Below are 25,840 nucleotides of genomic sequence, written 5' to 3' on the forward strand. Positions count from 1 at the left end.
GGAGAGGACAGACAGGCTCAGTAGCCATCAGCACCCAGTGAGCTGTGTGACTGAGGCTCCAGCCTGAGCCAGCCAGGCGGAGCACCCTGCACACCTGCTGGGCTATCATCCATCCACCCAAGGCACCTCTCCTCACGCAATCCTGTGAGGGACGCAGAGGGAAAGGGACGCTGGAGGAGGCACAGTGAGGTGTGTATGGGGTTCAGAGGAACTGCAAAAGTCCCGACTCTGGACTTTGACCTCTTAGTTCCCTAATCTGTGGAGTGGGTCTGTGAAGACTCATTATTCCTCGTAAGGTTACTGTAAAGGAGATGTGGTTTTAAAAGCGCACAGTACAACTTTGTGACCTTGGATTAGGCACTGGTTCCTTAAACCACAGATGTTTAACACCAAAAGCATAAGCAACAAAGGAAAGAAATAGATAAATTAGACTTCATAAAAATTAGAACTTTAGTGCTTCTAAGGATGCTATCAAGAAAGTAAAGAGACAACTCTATAGTGGGGAGAAAGTATTTATAATATTTTATCATATGTCTGATAAGGGACTTGTCTCCAAAATATATAAAGAGGTTTTACAACTCCACAGTGAAGTTACAAACTGCAATTTAAGAATGAACAAAGGATGTGAATAGATATTGCTTCAAAGAAGATATACAAATAAAGGATAAATACATGAAAAGATACTCAACACCGTTGGCCATCAGAGGAATGCAAATCAAAGCTACAATGAGCTGTCACTTCCTACTCCCTACATTTTTTTTTTTGCAGAACCAGCTTTATTTGCTCTATCAATCTGAGGAAATGTTACCTCCTCAGGGTGGTCTTGGGTGCCTAAAAGGACATTGTCTTCCCTGCTCCACAGTGGTTTCTCTTCTTTTCTACTTGGTGTTTCTTTTCTTTGTGGCAATTTACCTTTATCTGACATACTATGTAGTTTAATAGATTCAAGGGCTGTGTTCCAAAAGTTGTTCTGATTTGTTCACTAGTAACTTCTAATGGAATGTGTTAAATCAAAATACACTCAAAAGAACCAAGAAACTGTCTAGTGCTTTGAATGACTATTCAATATCTGGATTTCTCAGTGGCTCAGAAACAGTGCATTGATTGTAATAACTTTTTTTGAATTTTTTCCTCCAGCCCTTTCCTCCTTTAACACAGCAATTAAAGCTTGATGATCTCAGAGTAGCCTCCATCGATCAATCTTTTGATCAGCGAAGAGATTGTAGAGAAAATACAACTAATCAGAGTGGAGAGGGGGTTGGGGAGGGAACTAAGCTGTGGCCTCAACGGGGCATTCTCGGGCTAGATGTCCATACTCTCCACAGTGGTGGTAGTTGACTTCGCTCGCCTTGTTGCAGTTCATGGCCATGTGGCCCGTCTCACTACACCGGCAGCACTTGATTTGGGAGCAGTCTTTCTGGATATGCCCAATTTCGCCGCAAAAGTAGCATTTCTGCCCTTCCCGACGGTCACAATCACGAGCCAGATGGCCTGGTCTGCCACAGGTGTAACAGCATTGGTCTTTCTCTTGTTTAGGCTCAGGACAGTCTTTGGCAATGTGGCCACTTTTCCCGCAGTTGTAGCAGACGTCCTGAAGGTCACAATTCTTGCCATGGTGACCAGCTACACCACAGCAGTAACAGATGTCAGGTTGGGCGGTGGAACTGCACTGCGGACCTCTGCCACAGCTTCTAGGTCTTCTCCCTCGAGCTCCTCCTTTAGGGCATTCCCGGGCCCAGTGTCCAGAGCGTCCACACTTGAAGCATTCTTTACCACTCATGGCTGCGGGTGAGATCTTCGGAGGAACAAGCCCAGCCTCCGCTGCCACACAGGCCCCAAGGTAGCGTCCCCTAATGTGGCTTAGATGGAAATAACTCTTTGCCTCCAGGGGCCTCTATGACATCAAATAACTCTTTGCCCAGGGCCTCATTCACAGGTGTTCCCGCTTCTCTTTCAGCCTGACTTTCCTTTTACGTAAGAAACGAAAAGTGACAAGGCCCAGGATTTAGCTCAGTGGTTCCAGTGCCTGCCTCACAAGCGCCAGGTCCCAAGTTCGATCCCATTGCGAAAAGGATGCAGATTTTTCCTCCAAACAGGGTTGAGGCACCTGACCATGGTATTTTACACAACTTTCTGTTTAAAGTTGGGGTTCGTCATTTGTAGCAGGTTTATCTAAAGGGTGAGGCTTTAGGATTTGGCTCATCCGAGGGTTTATGTGGAACTCTCTTTGCCTTAATTCAGGTTGAGGGGGTCCTACTACATAATATGGATCTGCCAGTTCACTGGCCCCTCCCTTGGTGTCCGGGCGAATTCTGTCTACTCCCTACATTTGAAAAAAAAAAAAAAAAAAAAAGAGGCCTGGGGATTTAGCTCAGTGGTTTTGCTGCCTGCTGTGCAAGCACAAGGACCCAAGTTTGATCCCCAGTACCAAAAAAAAAGAATATCCAGTGCTGGCGAGGACAGGGAGAAATTCAAACCCTCACACACTGCCGGTGGGAATGTAAAATGATGGCAATGCTTTGGAACAGTCTGCCCATTCCTCAAATAGTTCAGTATACAGTTACCATCTGAGCCAGCAAGTTTACCCCTCAGCATAATATAATACCCATGAGAAATGGAAACGCTTGTCCATACAAAGAACCTGCACATGATTAATCATGGCAGCATCCTTCACAATGGCCCCAGAGTGGAAACAACCCAAACGCCTACTGGCTGAAGAATAAACAAAACATGATATCTCCATACAGTGGAATATTACTCCACTATAAAAAGGAATGAAGTCGTAATGTTGGATGAATCTTGAAAACATTGTGCCAAGTGAAAGAAATGTGACACAAGTGGATGCGCATTGCATGTTTCTTTTTATATGAAATTTCTAGGACAGACAGACCCACAAAGGCAGAAATCAGCTTTGTGGTTGCAGGAAATGGAGAGAGGAGGTTGGGGAGTGGCCATTACTGGATACACAGTTTCTTACAGAACATGCACAATTAGGTAGTGGTGAAGTTTGTACTATTCCGCATATGCTAAAACCACGGGGTTGTATACCTCAATTGGGTGAATGTTACAGTACGTGAATTAGGTCTTAATAAAAAATTGCATGAAAAAGTCATATGGTGGAGAGCTTAGCACACAGTAGTATAAATGCTGTTAGTCTTCTTGCTAAACCTAGTTCTTATCTTTTAGGAATTCTTAGGCCAGTGGTAAACTCAGACTTTGGAATAAATAACTAGAACCTCATGGTTAGTCTTATTTGGATCCCATAAGGAGAAAAGCTAATCCTGCCTGGTAGCATGGCAAGGCTTCACAGTAGAGGGTCTTTAAAAGTTATTATCACTGTAGCCTACATTTATTGAATGCTTACTTTAAGACATTGTTTCAAGTATTTTACATGTTTTAGCTCTTAATCCTCACAATGAGGATTAATCCTCACAATGAGCCTAAGGAACTATTACTGCCGATAGGAAGAAGCATTATTATGCCCATTTCACAGATGAACAAATTGAGGCAGACAGCACCTAGGTAACGGGCCCTTGGGTTCATAGATTGAAAGGGACAGAGACAGGATCAGAACTCAGGTGGTCTCAAGCCAAAGCCCACCATGCTGTGCTGCCTCTGGTTTTCCAGGAATAAAAAGAAGAAAAGAACATATTGCCAGAGGCAAGAGCCCATCCAAAGAAAAAGAAAAACTTCAAGGGGGAAGGAGAGAAGGATATTTGAGGGGAAGAAGAGAAAAGAGGTGAGCTCACCCGGAGCCAGATATTGAAGGTCTTAGTGCCAAACAAAAGAACATGGCCTTGGTCCTTTGGGCACTGGACCACATGGGCAGAGATGACAAGTCCTCAATGGACACTGCACGCTGAACAAGCCCAGGGAGACACAGACTACCGGAGCAGGAGAAGAGGCGCACGGTGGCCTAGCTCAGTGTTCCAAACCCCCAGTACTACCTAACACCATGGGGTGGTGGCAGTCCAGGCTGTGCTCCCTCCAAGGCAGGAATTTGCCTGGGGGCTCAACATTGCTGCACCAGCAAGGGGGCAGTGGAGGCCTGCATCCCCCCACTCTCTGATGTTGCAGAGGCATCTGGAAAGCTCTGTCTTCTCAGGATCAAGTCTTATCTTGAAAAAACACACTCTCTTCCCCCAATCAATTACCCCGCCCTCCGTATCACTGGGAGACCACCAGCGCCCCAGAGGAAAGGCACAGTCAGGGATATCAGAAGCTCCCACACCAGCATCTGGGTGGTTTATTTGCTGGAACTTTCCAGGGGGTTTGTGAACACCCAATTAAGGGAAATGAGGTCACCATCGAGATAGGACTCACCCCAGAGCCATCAGGGAGTGAGGCGGCCTGCAGGGCACGGGCTTCCTCTCTGGACGAGGCGCCTGGAGAGAACCGACCCCCAGCCCGGCTCAGCTCCTTATCACAGCCTAGCAGCTCCTCACCCCACATAGCCAGACAGTGACAGCCACTGCAGAGCACAGCTCCAAACCCACCGTGGCTGACGTTTGCTTTGGGGTTAGGTCTGGATTCACTGCATTTCTTTTCAGTTAGTGCATCTTTTCCTGTTTGCAAGTTCTGTCTCTCCAGGGCCAGGGCTGGAGGGGCTGGAGGATGTGGGGTGAAGAAGGGCGAGAAGGGGTAAGGAGTGCTTCCTGCAGCCTTCTGTCCACCAAGCTGACCCATCGCTGCTTCCTGGACAAGGCAAGAGACCCACTAGTGGGGGCTGCTGTGTATTTAATGCATAAACAGTATCCAGCGTGTTGTGTCTGCTCCTTCTGGCTACACCTGCAATCCCATCGGTGAAAGCCCAGCTTTCCCACCATCCTAGGCCCCAGCACAAGATTGGGGCTGAAATTTCAGAGACACTGACCACACTGTAATCTAAAGTCAAGACAAATACTGATGAGCCTAAGTATGTACATAGAGGGAGAAAATCAGGTACAGATGTCATCAGGGCCAGCAAGAGGGCCTGGAACACACTTGCTATGGTCACCATGGGTACTCAGCATTCCGACAAGAGGCTGAATATGGGGAGACACATGCCAGAGCGAAGGGGCAGCAAAGAGAAGGGCTTCCTGGAGCGCCTTTGACAATGCTCCAGACACCAGGCATGGCCCAAACAGACCATAGAGGCAAAGCACTGTTTTAACTGGATCCAAAGAACTCTCCACCTTCTCTGGAACCATCTAACTATAACTGTTCAGGAATGAGTTCCCAAAAAGGAAAGTTTTTCCATATAGCAGCCCCAAGGCCTTCCTCGAGCACCTAAATCACACTGTGTCCTCCGGGTGCTCCCCCAGGCTCTGTCCTTCCCGCTGCTCCAGGACCAAGCTCCAAGCTCTGTGTGTTGTCATCATCTGCTTCTGATAGCAGCCAGTCGGGTTGCTCCTCGAGAGATGCCCCATGCCCTCTGCATCTCTACATCCTAGAGCCTAGGGCGGAGTCTGGCACCCAGGAGCCTCAGAACACAGCTGACAGATGGATGAACTTTCCATCCACGCCAACTGGGCAGTCCTGTTTCCATCCATACACATTCGGTGCAGGCCAACCACGGTTAACACCTGCAGATTCCCACCCAGACTGCAGGAGTTGGGGTCTGCCAAGGCCACTAGCATCATGGACATCAGCATATCTGTGTGCTCGGGCAACATAAATTATTACTCACTAGAGAGCAGGACAGATCCAACACCAGCAGGAAATCCATTGTGTAGATAAGCTCAGCAGTGTTCAGGCCTCCAGGTTAGCAAAGAGCAGAGACAAAAGCCACAATAGAAAAACCACGCATTTGTCAAGGGTCAGAGGAGGGTAATGGCCATGGCTAACTCACCTAGCCAGGGTACTAGGGCGGGGATGGCTCCCGCCCACACATGACTCTTGCTGTACTGCAAAGGGGCCCTGCAAGCATGACACAGGTCTTGGTGACATGGCACAGCTTCCATGTGCCCCCCTTCCCAGTCCACAAGGGAATGGGTGTGCAGAGGCTGGGCCTGGAGTCCCCAGAGGGAGCTGCTGAGGGGACCAGGGCCGGACCAGAACTCAGCAGTCTGCAGGCTTCGGGCTGCTTCTGAATTCTGCCTCTGCTCCCTGGGGCACTGTGTATGCAGATGCACAGAGACAGGTCTGCGCTACTAGCCTGCTTTCTGCTCCCCTGCACCTCATCTGGAAAGGCTAATTACAAAATCTAAACTGCACCGTGACCAGTGCTTCCTGCTGCCAGGCACTGTCCTAACCACTCAGTGTATTCCCCCCTTTCCTGCAGCTGCCCTAGGAAAGCCTCACCATCATTCCTGCTTTATAAGTGAGGAAACTGAGGCATAGAAAAGTTAAGCATTTTTGAGTTAGGAAATGGAAATAAAAAGGGTGAAAAAGCTCTCCAAAGTCACATCACAGGTGAGTGGTCAAGTTTGGATTTGAACTCAGGCACTGTGGGTCCAAGGTCTGTGCTCTTAACAGCTAGTCTGGCAGAAATGCTCAAGGCTGGGGAAGTAGAGGGGATGCAGCAAGGGCATCCTCCTTCCACACGGCACATGCAATGGCCTTCTGAATGGAGTTGGAGTTCAGACTGAGTTCAAGAGGCCTTTGCATGGGAGGACAGAGCTGTGCCCAGGCTGGGCTTGGCATCCTTCACATTGGAAGTTCACAGGGCAAAGAGCTGAGAAGCCACTTGGCAGGTGCCAGGGCAGCAGAGTTCGTGCTCAGAGAGTGCGGCTTCCATGGTGAGCTGATGGCCCTGGCAGTGAGATGGGCACTGAAGTTCGTGCCTGGTGCTATCTCCCTGGTGGCAGCAGCACCCTGAGACCACACTCTGCTGCCAGGGACGTGCCAGCATTCTTCCTCAGGAGGCTCTGCAGCCTTACTGGCTGTCAGGATGAGCTATTTACCCAATTAAACCCAAGCACAAAGGGCCTGGCTGTTACTGGGTTGCCATAAACAAAGATGGCTTGCTCAGAACCGTAGGGTGAGAGTTTTCAAATCCAATGTGCCACCCACATGCCCACAGCGTAGGGACTTGCAGGGAGAGCCTGGCTCACATCCTCCCCTGCAAGGCATCTAGAGATGCAGGCACCTGAAGTTCTAGGTGGGGAGGGGCCTCTGTGAAGGGTCGGCCAGGCAGAGCTCTTCTGGCCCATTCCCTCTGGGGAGCTACCCCTCATCTGACTGACACAGCCCTACCAGGGTCTCAACACTCTCCTGGATCTCAATCCTTCCGTGTTATTCCCGAGTAACAATTACACATCACTTAGGAAACCCGGAAATTACAGACAGGAAATGGAAAGAGATATCCTATTTTCTGTGCTTCCTTTCGGAAAAATGAGTCCAATTCTCCTTCCATTCCACTCCATTTTGTTCCTCCCTTCTAGCCTGAGCCTGTCAACCTCTTATGAACAACTGGAACCAGAGAGGCCACTGAGTCTGCCTTTGGGGACAGTTTCATTGGAGCATTGTGCCCTCGGCCTTGTGAGTGTACTTGTGTTAGACGCCTGGTCTGGAAGCTGTCATCATAGTTCTCAAGGCCAGTGCTGTCTTTGGGTGCTGGTCATGCCTCTTGGCCTCTCCCCACTTAAGCACGAGCTCCCCCAAAGCAGCATGTGAGTGCCACCCCAGCCCAGCCTCTGCCAGCAGGCCCCTCCCAAAGTGCCAACTCAGCCCCAACTTTTTGGATGCTTGGGAATAGCAATACTAATATTAATAATAGCAATCAAAGTGGAGCTACCGCTTCTTGCTGTTTATAGTATGTATTCCTGGTCACTTGGAAGGTGAGAAAGCTGGAGCTCAGGAAGATTAAATGACTTGACCATGGCTGTAGAGGTAAGGTGAGAATCTAGCTTCTGACCCGAGTCAAGGCTCAAAGTCATGGTGTTATGTGAATTCTTCCAGGTTTCCATGGGGTGTTGCACGGGAGTTTATTACTGTTCTCCCTCCCATCGAAGTGCACAAGGACTGGGGAGGCAGCCCTGTGGGGCTGTAGGCTCATGTTCCTACACCTCATCGAACTGAATGGTGGGGAACTAGAGAAGATCGGAATATGATGAATGCTAGATTGTTCGCTACAACCTGTGATGCTACAGAAATTGGGGAAGGAACAGGTTTGATGACTTCGGTCAAGAAAGGCTCCTCTAGGAGATGGAGCAGGAGTAATCTGAGGCAGGTGAATTAGAGACAGAAGAAAGGGTATGGTAGGAAGGGGGGCCAATGCCAGGCAGTGAGGGGATGGTGTGGGGTAGTGGGGAAGGCAAGACTTGGTGGGTGAGGGAGAATGAGCCAGGTCCAGGGGGATCCTGGATATTAAACTGAGTTTGGACTTGAGCCGGGGATTTAGCTGAGTGGTTCTGCCACCTCCCCCGCAACCATAAGGACCCGAGTTTGAGCCCCGGTACCAAAAAAAAACCCCAACTGAGTTTAGACTTTATTTTCCTCTTTGGCTATTGTGGGTTTGGAATAGAACGCAAGTGCTACTTTATTATTTTTTTTCATTATGTTTATTGGTATATTTTAGGTATACAAAATATCGAATAGTTTCTCTGGTGTGAAAAACTAAAAGTGTAAATAAGGATCAAAATGTATAATTGATATTGTGAAATAGGAAGAAAACGTCTAAAGGAGCAGGGGAAAGAAAGGAAAGGAAAAGAAAAAATACGAGAAAAGGGAAAAAATGGAAACAAAGTCTTTGTAAGTAGGGAAGGGGCAGGGTGAAGGGAGGGCAGAGGAAGGGAAAAAATAAGAAGCACGATGCATCATGGAAAGTGCTACTTTAGAACACCTGGTTCCAGAGCAATGATGAAGAGGTGGTGAGAACAGAGAAGAAACTGCAGGTGGAGAAAGTCTTTGCAGCCGCGTCGGAAAGGGCAGATCTGCTTTCCTGCGTCTCCCACCTGCCCCTAGATGCCCAGGCACCTCTGCCTGACTCTACCCTTCGGAGTCCCTTCGTCTTCCTCGCTTCTTCACCAGGACACCCTCTACTGTGATGGCTTTCCTGCCACTTCCGTGCAGATGACATTCAAAATCATCCCACCCTGAAACCGCCTGGACCCCAGGATCCCACAGCCGTCTGCCTCTGCATTTCCGGCTGCTCTCATAAACATCTCACAGGTAACGGATCTAAGCCAAGCTCTCGAGCCCCCTTGCCTGTTCCCCACCCCTTCACGACTGTCATGGTCAATTTATTTTTCTAGCTGCTTGGCTAACAATCTGGGAGCGGTTCTGATTCCTCCCCTTGCTTACCTCACAGCCACCCATCGATAAATCCTTTCAACTCCCCCTTCACAGCGGATCTGGAATCCAGCATTTTCACCTCCTCCGTGCCGTCCCCTTACCCAGGTCACCATCACCACTCCCCGCCCTGATATCAGGCCCCCTACCTGGTGTCCCACCCCTGCCCCTGCCAGTCTCTCCCCCACACAGCAGCCTCAGTGGTCCTTCCCAAGCCAGGGCCCCTGCCCCAAACTAACAGCTCTCGCCTTTTCGGTAACACCTGGAACTCAAAATCGGAAGACCTCACCACGGCCTCAGGGACCCTCCAGTTTCCTTCTGCCTTCGGCACCTCCCACATCCTTCCTTTGCTTCATTGGTTTCCAAACAATTTATTTCTCCTGACCAGATTTTTTGGGAGTTTTTAAGGTAAAAATGTATACAGAATGAAATGCACATGTCTTGAACACATCACTTGATATGACAAAGTACAGCCCATTTTGCTGCTTATCACATCACTTTTCTCTCCAACAGTGAATGGACTTTCTTCCAGCTGGCCCTGGGAAATTTTGTTCCCTGGGCTTTGGTGCTGGTGGCCTGGAGTGTCCTGTCACCAGCAAGGGGAGCCTGACGCTAGCCAGCTGCCAGTCCTCCCTTCAGGAGAGCAGAAGTCACAGGATTTTCCAAGACGGAAAAGTGCTATCACAAGAATCTCACCTTCCTTGAAGGGGAATAGGGAGATGAACATTCTGAGATGGGTCAGGTCAAGGTATGTTCAAAGTTTAAAAATTTAGAGAAACCAGAGACATTTATAGCTAAGTGGATGCACATTGAGGCGATACTCTTAAGTAAAATAAATAGGACACACATGTGTAAATACCGAATAGTTTCTCTGGTGTGAGAAACTGAAAGTGTAAATAAGGACTAAAATGTATAATAGGTAATGTGAAATAGGAAGAAAAGGGGCAAAGGGGAAGGGAAAGTGGGAGGGGTAGGGGAAAGGAAAGGAGGGAATGGAGTTAATATGAGCAAATGGAAAAAGGGAAACAAAGTCTTTGTAAATAGGGAGGAATGGAGGGGTTGAAGGGAGGGCTGGGCAAGGGTGAAAAGTAAAAACCAAGAGAGACTATGTAAAGGTGCAAATTTCCAATGATGAATGTCATTATATTGTATACCTAAAATGTACCATTGATTAGAATGAATAATCGATAATGCAAAATAGGAAGAAAAGGTCCAAAGGGGTAGGGGTAGTGGGAGGGGCAGGGGAAAGGAAAGAAGGGAAAGGAAAAATGATGAGAAATGGAAAAAATGGAAATAAAGTCTTTGTAAATAGGGAAGGGTGGAGGGCATGAAGGGAGGGCTAGGAATGGGGAAAAAATAAGAACCAGGATACATCATGCAAAGGTACAATTCCCAATGAGAAATGTAATTGTGTTGTATACCTACAATGTACCAATAAAAGAATTTAAGAAAAAAAAAGTTTAAAAATTTAGAGCCTGTTACAATCCACACAAGGGGGGAAAGGCAGAGCTAAAATGCATGATCAATCTGGCATCCAGGAATAGAAGAGTTCATTTTTATCATTTTCTCTTTTTTTTTCTAGTTGCTTAGTAACTCTTAAAGCCACTAAGGTCTTGCCACATAGGTGCCCTCGTCATGGTAATACCAGTTAAACTCGTAGCCGTTTACAACCAGGCCCCATCTAAGTCCACGTTCACAGCAAAACACATCCAGCATCCACGATTTACAGTGGTGGCTGCGAAATGACAAAGCCAGAAGCCAAAGCCAGGCACCTGGGTCCAAGGCCACGCATTTACCTGGTATGCACAGAGACATCCGGAGAAAGCTGGGAGAGACAGGCAAAGGCCAAGGATCCCCCTATTCTCCCCGGCAGTATTTCTCGGTGAAGTTGAATGGCTTCTCAAGTGTGTCTACCCAGCTCTTCTGCAGCCTTTTCAAAGGCAGGTGCATCTCAAGCCCTGAGGCCAGCACGGGCAAATGCTCCATAGTCCTTAGAGAAACAAGAGGGGACTCTACTTTTGAGGGGGCCCAATTGCCACATTTCTGAATTCTTTATCTCCCAGTCCCCTACAGGTCCTATTGGCTCCATGGTTCGGGAAAACCCCACTACAGTACACTGGCCATCTGCTTTCCTATCTCTCTTCATCAGCCATGAAGGGGGACCCTGCACCTCCCTGCTCTTCCCTGAGAAATCAGCCTCTCCTTTGTTAGAACTCTCTGCCTGTGACAGGAATCTTGCCCACACTAGCTTTGGAAAAACAAAACAATCTAACAAAACAAACAAAAACCAAGGACGGATCTTAGCAACACTCAAAGGCAGGAGAGGGCTGAGTCTCAGGAACGAGAGCTGGGACCAGGGTCTTCAGGGTTCTCTATCACCTTCTTCTCTTGACCTTTTCCCCTCATACTATGACTCTGCAGTAAATATTCTTGTTGATATTTTTCACATTTAAGTGTTTCCATTGGACACATTTTTTGAAATGAAATAGTTAGGTGATAAGGTTTTAAGATGTCTAAATCATAATAAATAGCGCCAAAATGTCTTCTGAAAGAAAGAGAGGTGAGGAGAGGGAGAGGAAGAAGGAAGGAAGGAAGGGAAAGGGGAAAAAGAAGGAGAAGGAGAAGAAAGAGGAGGAGGAGGAGGAGAGGGAGGGAGGAAGCAAGGAAGAAAAAGGGCAGATACCCTGGAGAGCCAGCACCCCTGAGACCATTCTGGGTTGGTGGCTGTGAGGCAGCAGACACAGACACGCAGGTTCCAGCGGGAAAGCTTGGCGGCCTCCTGAAGGAGCCAACAGCACGGGCCACTTAATCCAGTGTTAAAGGTAGAACAAGGCCGAGCTTCAGCACCCTGCGCTTGCCCGGTCTGGAGAACTGCAGGCAGGGCTGCCAAGAGCAGCTGTCAGTCTTCCTGACAGCAAATATCTCCACTCAACAGGTGCCACAGTCGGGGCCTGCTGAGGTCAAGAGAGGCAGTCTGCTGCCGCCGCTGCTCTAAGTACATTCGCTCAGGTAGTCCTCAGGAGCCATTATGAAAACGGCATTGCTGTCTCATTCTGCTATTGAGAAGCCAAGGCTCAGAGGTGAACTGACTTATAACTAGGGTTTGTGGAACTCTGCTCCGCATGAAGCACAGTTCTACGGGGGTCACACATGTCAATTCACTCAACATCGCAACCACCCAAGATGAGGAAAAGCGAGGCACAAAATGGCTAAGCAGTAGCAAGCCCAAGATATCGCCACAGTGAGTGGAGGGACTGGCGTTTGAGCCCAGGGCGTCTAGAGCGAAAGCACCAAGCCTTCTCCACCACGTTACACTTGCCGAACACCACGCAGCCCATGTTGCGAGAGCAGAGAGTCACGACCTCCAGGTCCTTGCGATGCGCCAGCATCAGCTCTTCCCCCCACACTGCCCTCACTGCCACCTTTCTCCACAGAGGTAGGGCCCACTTTTCCTTTCTGGCCCCTTTTTAGTCCCTCACAGGTCCTTGACCCCTCCACTGGCACCACCTGACCCATGGCCACTCAGCCACAGACAAAGCTGCCCCTCTCTGTGGGGCACAGCTTTGTCCCAGGCCGGGCTCTGCACAAAGGCCACGATGAGGTCAGCAATGGTCCTGCATGAGCCATGGCCAGGCATTCCTTCCACTTGCACCAACTCCCACTCCTCTGAAGTCCTCAAAGGAGAGAAAACTTACCTGAGCCATTCCTGGAGCCAGCACAGAGCTGGGGCCAAGGAACACAAGGCCAATCCTGCCATTCTACGCTGGATCTGGACCGGCAGTTATGTCCACAGCCAAGCACCCAACAAGAGCTGTGCATGGCCCGCGGAGGCAGTCAGGTGAGAACCTGCTGCACGAATTCAGTGCAAGCACACGCTGCCCTCCATCCTGGGTCCTTCCCTCAGGCCTCTCCCCCAGGGACAGGCGCCATTTATTCACACCTGCTCCCCACTGAACACCCCCAGAAACAACAGGAGGGTGGTGAAGTGAAGTAGACAGCCCAGTTGCCACTGTGTGGCCTTGAGCACAAAGTGTATTATACTTGAGGTCATTTCCAGAGTAAAGGTAGTTCCTACCAACTAGGGTAGTTCTGGGGGTAGAGTCAACAAACTGCAGAAGTGTTCATAAAAGGGCCTGAAACAGCACACGGTGAGCACTATATACAAGGTTGCCATGAGTAAGGACTCTTTCCTTTCCTCCTGAAAAAGGTCCTTTAAGTGAAGCCAGCATCTTGACCTCTAGGAGCTCACAGTCCATTCCGTCCCATCTGGGACACAGCCACAGCAGGCTCAGTAGTGCAGAGCTGGAAGTGGATGCATTCCCTGGGGCAGACATATCGGCCTCACAGGGCACATTCAGGATGGTGAAAGACCTGGGCGTCCAGGGGCAGCCAAGTGATCCCCTGCTGCAATGAGCTGCCCGTGCCCTGAGCTCGTGGGGCTGCTCACTGTCTGAGTCCAAGGGACCTCACACTGGGTCCGCACTCTTTTTCTGTACAGGGCCAGGCAGTTTGGCTCACTGCTGGCTTAGATTACCAGTGAGTCCTTCTCCCTGACCTCCTTGTCCTTCAAGGGTCCAAGAAGGGATTTAAGGGTACCCAGAGCCAGTTTAATGCCTCTAGAGTCTGATGGACCCCTGCCAGGAACAGTCTCCTCTCAGACCTCAGCACACAGCCCCTCTTATCACTGGGGTCTGAGGTTACTGTCACATGCCTCTCAAATACCATCCCAGCCCCACCCCAAGACTCTATCACATTTCTTTGTTTATTTTCTGCACAGTTCTTATCAGAACCTTAAATCTCCTTTTTAATTGTTAACTAGCTCACTTTGTGTCTCTCCTTCCAGAACACAAGCTCCAGAAAGCAGGGGCCTCTTACTCACAAGTGTGTCCCAGGGGGCAGGAGAGTCCCTGATCCATAGCAGGTACCATTACGTATTTGCCAAATGAATCAGTCAAATCAAATCAAATCATATCTTTACCCTGAACCCAGATGCTCACGGAAATATAACAGCTATTATTTATGAGGATACTGTCTTTGCGCATTAGAACATTATTTTATTAAGTGGGAGAGAAACTTATGAGACAGGAACTCACTAATCTCCTCATTTGAAATTAGGTCACTAAAGTTAAGGTTCCACCACTCAAAGATACTGATCTGGTAAAGGGCACAGCTCAGTTTTAAACCCAGATCTGTCCAACTTTGGACAAAAACCAAGGAAGCTATTAACTATGGTTCTTCCTTAATTTTGCCTGAGATTTTTAATTTAGTGTAAACATGGATTATCCATGACTGACTAAAAATGCTGCTGGGCACTGATGTTTCTCTAGGCTTTGCAAAAATGGAGGAAAGGTATTGTTACCTAATAAACAAGCTCGTTTATTGAACAATTTGTTCAAAGCATAGGTTTGAAAGGGAAGGAAGGGACTAAAGAGGCAAAGGAAGTGGGGTATTCTCACCTTTTACCATGCAATACCTGGTCTCAGATAGGGCGAACAACTTGAGATGTGGCAAAGCCAGTTTGGAGCTGATAGTAAATCCTCAAGTTTCCCAAGGGTAAACTATAGCTTGATCCATCTTCTGGGAGTGGGCTACATATCCAGTACCCAACCCACAGAACAGTTATACGGGAAAGTCCAAAACCTGATGTTCCAGAAGACTAATGCCAGTGTATCTGCATGGGAGCTTTGTATATGGCACGAGGAAGGCCAGGCCCTCCAAGCATCTCACACATGCTTTTCAGGCCACAGAGCCTGTGCTCACCAGTGGAATTTACTTTTGACTCAATTTGCAGCTGCCACAAAAGAAGTGAGCAAACTTACTCAGAAGTTCTCAGTAACTCCAAGTAGGTCACCTTACACCATAAAGTGGCCAGAAGTTAAAATGTTTTCAAAACTGTGAGTAGACTATAGTGTCTAGATATCAGGAGACTCCGATCTTACGGCATCCTTCTCACCCACGATGGTCATGTGATTGATGGATGCCTACAGCCTGCCAAAGAACACACTGGCTTTATCAGAGCGTCTTTAGGGGCACACTTCTGCAAAGCCTCTGGGAATGCTTTCTGCCACCAAGAGGGAGGCCTGCCTGGGCACCTACAGCACCTGCTCTCCAGGGCAGGCCTGGGCCAGCAGAAGGTAAGTCACAGCTTTGGCATGGCCCTCAGGCTGGCTGAGGAAGTCCACAGGTGGAGGGCGGGATTTCTGGGATCCAGGTCCAGGGCATCGCTGCTGCAACCCTCCAGGGAGAGCAGACTGTTTCCCCAGCTCAAACTCAGGGAGAGTAGTAGCAGTGGCAGTGGTGAGTAATAAAGTAGATGAAGGTGTGGTTTAAGCTCTGCTGGGCATTAAAAGAAAAATAAGGTATTTGGAACCACTATTTCTGGCTTCCTATAATACCTGATTCTACCCTCCATGAAATATGGGGAAAAGCATATGTACCATTCACTTGTTCATTCGCTCATTCATTCATTCATTCATTCCTTCTGTAACACTCAATGTGCATCTTGTTCCAAGTGTCATGTTGAGTACTCAGGCAGTAGGATGGGCACATCACACTTCCTGCCCACAGACACTCACATGTTAGAATTCAGAGACGCTGAAAGGTCCTGAGCAAGACAGAGCTCACATCTCAGCAGGACTGAGATGAGCAGGGGCGAGCCCCTGAAAGGGAGTCACTCTCGGTGGGCTGAGGGAAACCAGGGGTCAGGTGAGACAGATGCACTTGCACTACAGAGGTGAAGAGCTTACAGATTCAGATGAGGGGTCGAAGGAGGAAGTAAAACTGACTCACATCCTCAGAGTGGGAAGGTCGGAGCCCTGTGAGCTGAGACTGAAAGTCAGAAAAAGAGAAAAAAAAGAAAGAAAAATGAGAGAAGAAGCGTGAAACTATAAATTTGGCATTCACTTTGCTCTGTCAAGGTAATCGTAGAAAATCTTCATGGCACCTAGAAATCCCAATGGTTGATTCAGAGAGCCATGACAGTAAGAAACACAGATTTTTAACAACAGAAACTTCTGTCCAGTGGGGGTCTACTATGCATCGGTCATGCTAGGTGTCAGTCTCATTTACACATTTACTAACTAGAACCCTGCGAGGTAGAGATTATGGTGCCCATTTCATAGATGAGGACACAGAGGCTCAGGCCTGTCAGGCAACCTGCTTGTGGTCACCAGTGTCTGACTCTGGCCATGACGCTCTTTCTCTGTTGTCCTGAGACTTCCAAAGGAACCACTGCCAAAAAGAGTAGATAAGCTCATCCCAAGTGAGGGTAAAGCAGCACTGTCCATCAGAACCGGGTTTCCTGGCCTCAGCACTATGCACATTTGGGACAGATCATGTTTGCTGTAAGGAAGACATCCTGCGCACCGGAGTATGTTCCGCAGTGCCCCTGGCCTCCACCCACTCCATGCTCGTACCAGCCCCTTTCTCCCTGGCATGTGACAACCAAGAATGTCTCCAAATATTGCCAAATATCCCTGGGAAGCAAAGCTGCCACTGGTTAAGAACCACTGCAAGGAGCCAAGCATGTGCTGTTAAACTTTCTACAGCCACCATGAAAAAGAAACCGGTAAAATCAAACATTGTATTTGATCTAATATATCCAAAACTGGTATCACTGTAACATAAATCAATACGAAAGCATTCGTAAAATACTTTACAACCCCTTTTTCATATCAAGTCATTGAAATGAGGTGAGTACTTTGCCCTTAGAGCAGAGCTCAGTGTGGAGTGGCCAGGTGTCGAGCACCCTGTCATGTGGCTCACAGCTCCAATGATGGCAAAAAGCTAGAGGGACACAAGGACCATGTTCACCTTTACAAAGGGCAGAGGAGGAGAAGCAAAGGCAAAGCTGGCCAGTAGGAGTGGGTGTGATCAGTGCCTGCTGGGGAGCCCAGGAGCCCAGAGAAGCCCACTCACGTACATGGTGGTAGTCCCCATGGCCCCTCAGGAAAGTGGCCCCGGTGTGGGACAACTCATTCTGACAGGGGAAACACAAGCCTTCCACCAGCAGATGCTGATGTAGGGCTGATTCGACCGGAGGCACTGAGGAAACCAAGCCTTGAAAACCACAGCATCTGAACAATCTGGAGTCAGTTCCAGAAAAGTCAAAACTCTTGCCTGGGACCACTCTGCCACATTCAGCATATCCTTGGGGTGATTCAGTAGGAGGGTGGGGGCTTGCCGCTGTGTGGGCTTCATTCCTGTGCTCCGTTGGTGGCTGCTGCCTGGGGAGGGAGGGGTTATTCCCTATCGTACAGATGGAGACACAGGAGCAGTCTCTCAGAAGGTGCCCTGGCCAGGATGCGTTATTAATTATTCAGTGGGGTTTTTTGTTGTTGCTTTTTTTGGTACTGGGGATCGAACTCGGTTCCTTGGGCTTTAGAGGCAGGTGGCAGAACCACTCAGCTAAATCCCCGGGCCCAATGCATTATTAATTATTAAAAAGAAAAAACCTATTAAAACATATAATTGAAAAAATAATCTTAGAGATATTCCCCCTTGACTACAAACTCATTCAGTGAATCATTCTATATAGAGAGCAAAAAACATAAAAGCCTAGGTGATGAAAAACCGAACAGTCCTAGGGACTTAAAAAGAAGTGGGAAGGAGATAAAGGAAAGGTAAATGGGGGCAGGAGGAGGATGGAGGAAGAAAAGCAGAAAGAAAGGGGCTGAGGCAGACGCGGGTGGGCAGAGAAGCGGGTGGCAGGAACAGGGCCTTCTCTTACTTGAGTCTCTGCTGAAGGTGGGAGGGGCTGTCCAATCACTCTTTCGGGGGTTCCTGAGGAGAACCACTGCCCAGAGGCCACAGCTGCATGTGAGAGCTGCCTGGAGGTGCACAGGGGCCCAAATCCATCTCCGTGGGAACCAGGGATGAGAACCAGCTGGGTACACAGCCCAGCTGCCATGTGCCCAGGGACCTCAGCCTCTGTGGCCTCGCTCCAGGGTCGGGCAATTCCCACCTCTGAGCTGGCTGCTCTGAAGGGACCTTCCCTCAGCAGATGTCTGCTGTGCCCATCCTGGTGCTGGCCCTGACCTGCCCCCACCCCTGGGTGGCTCAGCCTCTGTTCTCCACATTCCCACGAGGCCCCTGTGTCTCCCAGAGGCACTTTCCCTGGCACCATCTCTCTTGCTGTCCTCGTTTGCAGATGGGTAAAGTGGGGCTCAGAGACTAAAGCCCACTGTGAACTTCCCACTGGATTATAAGGCAGATGAAGACTCTATAATGCTTAAAAAGACAACAGGTCATAACCTCAGAGAAGGTTACATACAGTATTTACATATAGTGCACTTGAAAAGGGCTTTGTAAATTATAATGCTTTTTACAAATGAGAATTGTTATTAAATTTATTCTTAATACAGAGAATTGATTGTCCCCTAAGCAAGCTTGTGGGCCTACTTTCAAAGGGATGAAACCTCACTTCTAGTCTGTTTTCTACTAAGCTGAAGAAAGCAGCTCTCAAAGCCACATCTAACCCCGCTTCATCCCTGCATAGGCAAGGTCTTGTTTGTTTTTCAAAACCCACTTCTTAAGCACCGGAGAGCTTTCAGCCACTTCCCACAAGACTTCAGCAACTGTGCAGGCCCCAGTTAATCCCACAGAGGAAGGCCTCCCCAGGGTCAGCTAGAGGACTCCCACTTCCCTGCCTAAGTGGGCGGGGAGGAAATCCCACACCTCTGTGGGGTGGGGACCCAAATCAGAACAACTGGACCAACCTCATGCCAGGACTCCTTTGCTGAGCACCTACTGTGTGCCCTAGAGGCATACACTATATGGCAAAGAAGGGCAGAATTTAAGAGCTTCTGGCAGGAGTTTGGAAATGCAATTGCAGGCTGAGGTTGGGGTTCAACAAGAAGTAGTCTGCAGGAAGTACAATAGGGTGTGAGGGCAGCACCTCAGTTTCCTACTTGAGACACCCTAGAGACTCTACTTCTCCACCCAGGTTATGCTGCCCCCCTGGGGAGCTGAGCAGTGCAACCCAGCACAGAGAACCCCACGAACCAGTGCTGCATGGACAACTAAGACTGCAATGCTGGGGTGTCCCTCCACTCCAGACAGCTGGTCTCCTGTGGGCTTCATCTGCTCATCTATGAAACGCTAAACACCTACACACATCAGAGGGTGGCTGGCAGGCGGCGGGGGGGCTCCAAGTCCAGCCTCACCCAGTCCAGCAGATGATGGCTGGACAGGCCAGACTCTGTCAGGGGGATGGGAAGGAAGGAAGCGTGAGTGACTGGGACACAGAAGAAAGGATGCCAGGGAAGACATTCATCTATGTGCAATGGCACTCCAGAATGGCTGACGTGGGGATTTCTTCACTATCCCCTCTAGCACTTGATAACAGTAATGGTTTCTATTCCAAGAGTAACCTCCTGGTGAGTGTTACTACTTTATTGCCAGCATCTAGAACACTGAAGTGGTGACCTATTTCTTTCCATCCATCCACCCATCCACCCACCCATCCATCCCTCCATGCATCCGTGTCTGCTGGCTGAAAGCTGTTTCTCTAAGCCCTTTACCAACACGCAGTGTAAGTAGGAAGTCTTGGGGAGTGGATAGGGAACCCTTATTCTGGCTATCAGCCTTTCCAGAACTCTTTAGGCCATGTGAATCCCTGATTCCTGTCCTGCACGGCAGCCTCCCCAGGGGAGGTTCAGAACTGCAGCGACTGTGAACAGAGAGGCCGAGTGGGTAGTTAGTTCCCTTAGCCACCTGTACTGGAGACAGCCTCACCTGAGGCCAAATGGGGAGTTAAAAATTGCAGGGCCCAGGGACGGGGGATTTAGCTCAATGGTTCCGGTGCCTGCCACGCAAGCACAAGGTCGCGAGTTCGGTCCCCAGTACCAAAAAACAAACAAACAAACAAAAAACTGCAGGACCCAGGATGGGTGCATTGCCACTGCTGGTATTTAATGTCAAATTAAACTTACCTGACCCTCCTTACCCTGCACAATACAGTGGTAGATTCCTCAGCTCACTGTCATGTCAGTAAAAGTACAGGAAGGCCCAGCAGCAGGCTTGCGTGAATACAGTGTCTGGAATCTATTTACGAACCCTCTCTGCAGAGCCCAGGCAATTTTATCGAAAGCTTGAATGTCAGACATTCCCTGGGGCAGTGGACAGTGTGGGACACTCAGGGCAGGGCAGTCTCCGGAACACAAGCCTGGCCACGCCCCAGTTACGCTCCTGAGCTGGAACCTCAGAGCAGCTGCTGGCCACAGGCAGTGGTGTCCACACACAAGGTCTGCAGTGGGGCCTTCCCCTGGGACACAGACACCCAGTCTGACCCCTAGGGGGACGATGATCAAGGAGCAGCTTGAAGGGCAAGGAGGCAGCCAAGAGGCAGAGGGTCCCACTGCTCAGTCTTCCTATCCTGACAAGCAGTGACAATGACAAGTACTAATCTCACCCTGTGTTGGGCACTGTTCTGTGTGTTTTCCTTATATTAATTTATCCAGGCCTCACACATCCTCTGTGAGACAGGTACTCCTGTCATCCACATTTTATAATTAAGTAGATGGAGGCAGGAAGAGGTTACATCCCATGCCTAAATTCACGCAGCTGTGAGATCAGACCCAGGCTGACCTGACCCTACACGCAGTGCTCCTGCTCACTGCACCGTATCTACCCCACTGTCTCACTGCTTGACAAAGGGGTTCTCAGCCCTTCTCCCTCTCCTGTGTCCTGGGGCTCAGAGGGCCCATCCAGCATCTACTGCTGATACTTAAGACACAAGGTGCACCAGCAACCTCTCCTGGCTCAGCTTCTCTTGGAAACCTTTGCTTCTCCACTCTCTTCTCCTGCATGCTGTGAGGAGCAGGGGAGGTCAGATTCTGGGCTTGGAGCTGGAGGGAAGGCTGTGCATCTGGGTTAGGACAGGGAGGATGATATTCAGAGAGTGGACAGATGCCCATCAGGCCAATACTCTAGCCGTCATTTTAAGAAATGGTTCAGTGGTCAAGCCATCTATGTTCATCAACTCTGAAAATCAAGTTAGTAAAACTTGGTTCCAAAAGCCAGGGCGGTTAAATGACCAAAAAAGAGAACTACAGTCCATGTCATCTGAACCTAGTGACCACAAAGCCTTTTTTGATTCAGAACTTCATTAAGATAAACACAAAAAGAGAGTCAGGATATGGTTTCACAACTGCACGGAGTCCTCACCCCTCTGCCCCCTATGCCCAACATCCTGGACAAAGGAAACAGCCTGTCATTTTAGCACCTTTCAGCAGAACAACAGGCTACATTTTTCCATCTAAGAGCTGTTGGCTTGAAGCAACAGGTGGAGTGGCAGCAAGCATGGATGAGAGCCTGCAGGCCACCAGAAGAATGATGAACCTTCTGCTATCAGTGGGTTCAGGTGCTAAGAGGAGAAACGGGTCTCAGAGCACTGTTACCCAACCACCAGCTGGCCCCCAGGCACTGCAGGGAGCAGGGGACCTGGCTATGCATTCCTGACCTGTGACCTTGGGCTGGAGGTGAGCCAGGAAGGGCCAGGACTGCTTGGGGGCCTGATTCCCACTCCTGCTGCTGCTGCAGCAGGAGGAGAGATCAGCCAGCTGTGGAGGCCTTCAGATAGCAGTTCTGCCACGCACAACCACGGACTGGCCAGGGTGGCTTCAATGAGGGAAAGACACAGGACCATGGCACATGTAAGAGAGAACTTAGAGGTCATCTACTAACACTTCTCCTAGCACATCACGGGGAACAGAAAGGAGTCAGCAGGAAGGGAGAAAGGATTTTACGTTCCCCAGGACTTCCTATTGCTGGGAATGATTCTCTACGTGTGTTAAACCTGGTACCATGGGTTTTACTGTTATTGCTTTACAGACATAAAAATTGGGACTCAAGCCAGTAACTAATTAGCTCAGGGTCACAAAGCTACTAAGAGGAGAAGCAGACATTTGACTCCAGGGCCCACACAGACTCTTCCCAGTAGGCTCTGCTGCAAACAAACTCAGGCAGCACAGGGCTTCTGTCCCTCTTCCAGCTGGATTGTATCCACCCAGTCTTTCACCATTTGTATGCATGGACCACTTTAGTAATCCAGTAAAACCTATGAGATCTTCTCAGAATATTATCTTTAAATGCATGCAATAAAGTACCAACACATTTAACATATTTAACAATATATTGAATAAAATCAAGCTGCAGGTCTAACACTTTAGAGGACAAATTGAGATACCTACAGCCACAGTAAAGAACAAAGAAAATACTGTATCTATGATTCTATTGGTGACAGAGTCACAGGTGCTCTAACTGTGGGGTTTCTGACTACCTTAAAAACTAGGGGATATGCACATTTCAGTTAGAGGCCAGAGGAAATAAAAGTTTTCTTTTTTTCTCATCCAACTTCACAGACCCTTGAAGACAAAAATCCCTCTACCAGACAAGCACTGCCACAAATCCCCAGAGAGGGGGACAGCTGTCAACCTTTTCCTGAAAACCAGAGGAGAAAACAGTATCAGTTACAATTTTCTGAGTGTTACCATGTAGTAGATCCCCTGCTAGCTAACTCATTTCCGGCTGACAACAGTTCTTTGAAGTAGGCAACATCACCTTCATCTCATAAAGCAGAAAATTTTGGTCTCAAAGTTAAATCTTTTTTTCCTTGCTCTTCATCTCTAAGAACTCTTTTTTTAAAAAAAATTTTGTATTCGTACGTGTTTGCAGTACATAATGATTACACTCAGCACAGGGAGTTAGTACACAAGAAAACACATCTTGATTCACTTTATATCCCCTTTCCCTCTCTTTCCTCCTCCCTCCCTTTTTCCTCCATCGCTTACTCCCTTTCCATTTTGCAAAAGTTCGATCTCTCTGTTTCCTATTATCTTTTATTTTGCTCTTATTCGTTCATATAAGAGAAACCATGCAATGTTTAAGCACGTGTGTCTGACTTCATTTAACTCTTCCAGCCAGTGAGACACCTATGAGATAGGAAAAGGAACCCCGCACCTAACCTTTTCCCTCTGACAGCCAGAGAGACGGGTGCTGTCCCACGAACAGTCATTACACCCCAGCCCCCGAGTAGCTCCTGCATCTTCCTGCCATCCCTGGGGTTGCCTCGACTGCTCGCCAGGCCACACTTGTTTCTGCAGCCCTGAGAACCCTTCGTTTCCTAATTATAAAATGTGGATGACAGGAGAACCAGTCTCAGAGAGGATGTGTGAGGCCTGGATAAATTAATAGAAGCAAAACACACAGAACGGTGCCCAGCACAGGGTGAGATTAGTACTTGTCACTGTCACTTTCTGTCAGGATAGGAAGACTCTGAGCAGTCGTCTGGACAGCTCATTCCCAGACTGGCTCCACCCAAACTCTCCCTGGGTCTGCTCCCTTCTGACCGCAGCCTGAGCTGCTATTTCTCCTGCGTCACTCCATGAGGCCTGCTGCAGACCCAGCTCTTCCACTGTGCCTCCCTTTCTTACCAGTGAGCCTCCCGGGCTTCCTTTGCTTGCCCCTCAGGGACTCTGGATCCTGCCTCGGCAGCTGTGGGCAGCAGCTTCTTGATGCCCTTGACTTCAGGCCCACCCCAGCTCAGGAGACTCAGAGCCACTCACTCTGTGCTGCCATGATGGGGAAAGCATCGGAGCCATTGGATGGTTGGTTCTGAGTTAGCACCACGTGACGCTGGCACCTCTGTGCTGCAGGGACTCCAGTCCGAGTGGTGGCAAACTCCTGGGTGTGGTCCTGGCAAGGGGCTGTTGAGGTGACAGCTGTGGCCACAGAGGCTGGGAATCTCTGAGAACAGGTCTTGGGTGGGCTGGGCGATGAAAGTGCCAACAATGCAGCCAGAGGCAGGGGGAGGAGAGGCCCAGGCGAGACAGGAGCATGGCCCAAGGCAACGTGGAAGAAGGGAGCCGCAGGAACAAGGCCAGCAAGGCAGGGCACAGGTCTGTCAGGCAGGGCACTGCGAAGGGCTGGAGTGGGGGCTTTAATCCACCGGCACTGGGGAGCACTGCATGTGAGCACCCTTGGCACCAAGGCTGGCTTTATCAGGTCCCTAGCCTGTGGGCATGTGGAGAAAGAGCAAGCAGCTCCTTGAGACCCGAGGGCACAGGGCACGTGTCACTCTGAGTTGCCTGTTAGAGACAGGAGACCCTGGCCGGCCACCTTTATCTTGTTGGTGCCTGAGATTTCCCAGTTCCTCCCACGAGAAGGGGGTCATGTGACACTCCACAAAGCCCCCGTGGTTTTGCGTCCTGTCCAGGGAAAGCCCACAGTTCTTCCAGTGGTTCCAGGCCTCATACCATCGGGACGCACTCTCTCCTCCCTCTGAGAGCCACATGCTCCTGACCTGACTTGGTCTCTTCCCAAATGTCACCACAGAAGCCTTCCCGAGACTTCCTATGGAGAACAGCAACCCACTCCTGCAGGGCAGAGGGGATCCACACCCCTGCTTTGTTTCCTCCCTAGCACTTACTACCTGGTGTGGGCACACACATATACATGTATGTACACACATTGTTCACTGTCTCTCATGGGCAAGAGTGTCATCTCTGAGAGGACAGGGATTTTTGTCTGGTTTCTTTACTGCTATATCCCCAGTGCCTGGCATGTAATACTCAACATAAATTTCTGCGCTTATTTTGCAAAAAAAAAAAAATTAATTCAGGGACAACAATTTTAAAAATAAGAGTAAATGGAAATAGTTGGGTGGTTACTCAAAAAGTTAAAAAGAGAATTACATGAGATTCAGCAATTCCACTCATAGGTAGATACCCCAGAGAACTGTAAGCAAGAACTGACTGACATTCGTTTATCAGTGCCGATATCAAGTGTTATTCTTAATGGTCAAAAGGTGGGAAGAGCCCTGCTCCCACCAATGGCCAGCCGGCCAGCCAGACACACACGGAGGTTTCCACACGTGCCCCAGCATGGATTCACCCTGAAGGCATTGTGCTGCGTGCAGAAGCTGGTCACAAAAGGACCCATGCTGTGTGCTCCCATGTGCATGAGAGACGCTTAGAACAGTCAAACCCTACAGCAGGGGTCCCCGACCTTTTGAGCACCAAACACTGGTTTCATGGGACTGGGGGCTGGGGGGAACAGGTAGGGGCGGTGGTTTCAGGATGACTCACAGGAACACACAGCCTAGATCCCTCCTGTGTGCAGTTCACAGTAGGGTCCGTGCTCCTATGAGAACCCGATCCCCTGCTGATCTGCCAAGGGGTGGAGCTCAGGCGGCACTGAGTGCTGGGGAGGTAAAGACAAAAGACAGATGAAACTGCTCAACCCACAGATCACCAGTCCAGTTCCTAACAGGCCACCAACCCACCAACCAGTGCTTACACACGGATAAAGTGATACATTTTATGATTATTTTACTATAGTTTAAATACCTGCATATTCAATGCAACCACTGGAGAATTTTTAAGTATGATTGGAATAACTTGGCTAAACAGATCTAACAGTAATTTTTTTTGGCAGCACTGAAGATTGAACCCAGTGCCTTTGCCCTGAGCTACATCCCAGCCCTTTTAATTTTTTGAGACAGGGTTTCACTAAGCCTGTAAGTTCCCAAGCTGGGCCTGAACTTGCCATCCTCCTCCCTCGGCTTCTCCAGTGCTATTCGATAATGAACTTTATGAAATCTAAATACATATTAATCATATCTGATTAA

At 49.1% G+C, this 25,840-nt stretch overlaps 2 protein-coding genes across 27 annotated transcripts in view; both read right to left on the minus strand.

Annotated features, from left to right (window-relative positions):
• Mical2 (microtubule associated monooxygenase, calponin and LIM domain containing 2) overlaps positions 1-25,840 on the minus strand; it is a 215,014-nt gene that overhangs the window by 135,739 nt on the left and 53,435 nt on the right. The gene's annotated exons all lie outside the window — the stretch shown is intronic.
• Positions 1-25,840, minus strand: part of LOC147827989 (CCHC-type zinc finger nucleic acid binding protein-like) — a 35,988-nt gene continuing 10,148 nt past the window's right edge. Inside the window, exon 1 of the mRNA XM_087211666.1 lies at positions 1-25,840. This exon is cut by the window's right edge and continues 10,148 nt beyond it. Coding sequence (XP_087067792.1) covers positions 1,271-1,780 — 510 coding nt within the window. The 5' untranslated portion in view covers positions 1,781-25,840 and the 3' untranslated portion in view covers positions 1-1,270.

The sequence above is a fragment of the Heterocephalus glaber genome, unplaced genomic scaffold, assembly GCF_053883595.1.
Source record: "Heterocephalus glaber isolate CG9 unplaced genomic scaffold, H.glaber_assembly_v1.0 deba00001428, whole genome shotgun sequence".
NCBI lineage: Eukaryota > Metazoa > Chordata > Mammalia > Rodentia > Bathyergidae > Heterocephalus > Heterocephalus glaber.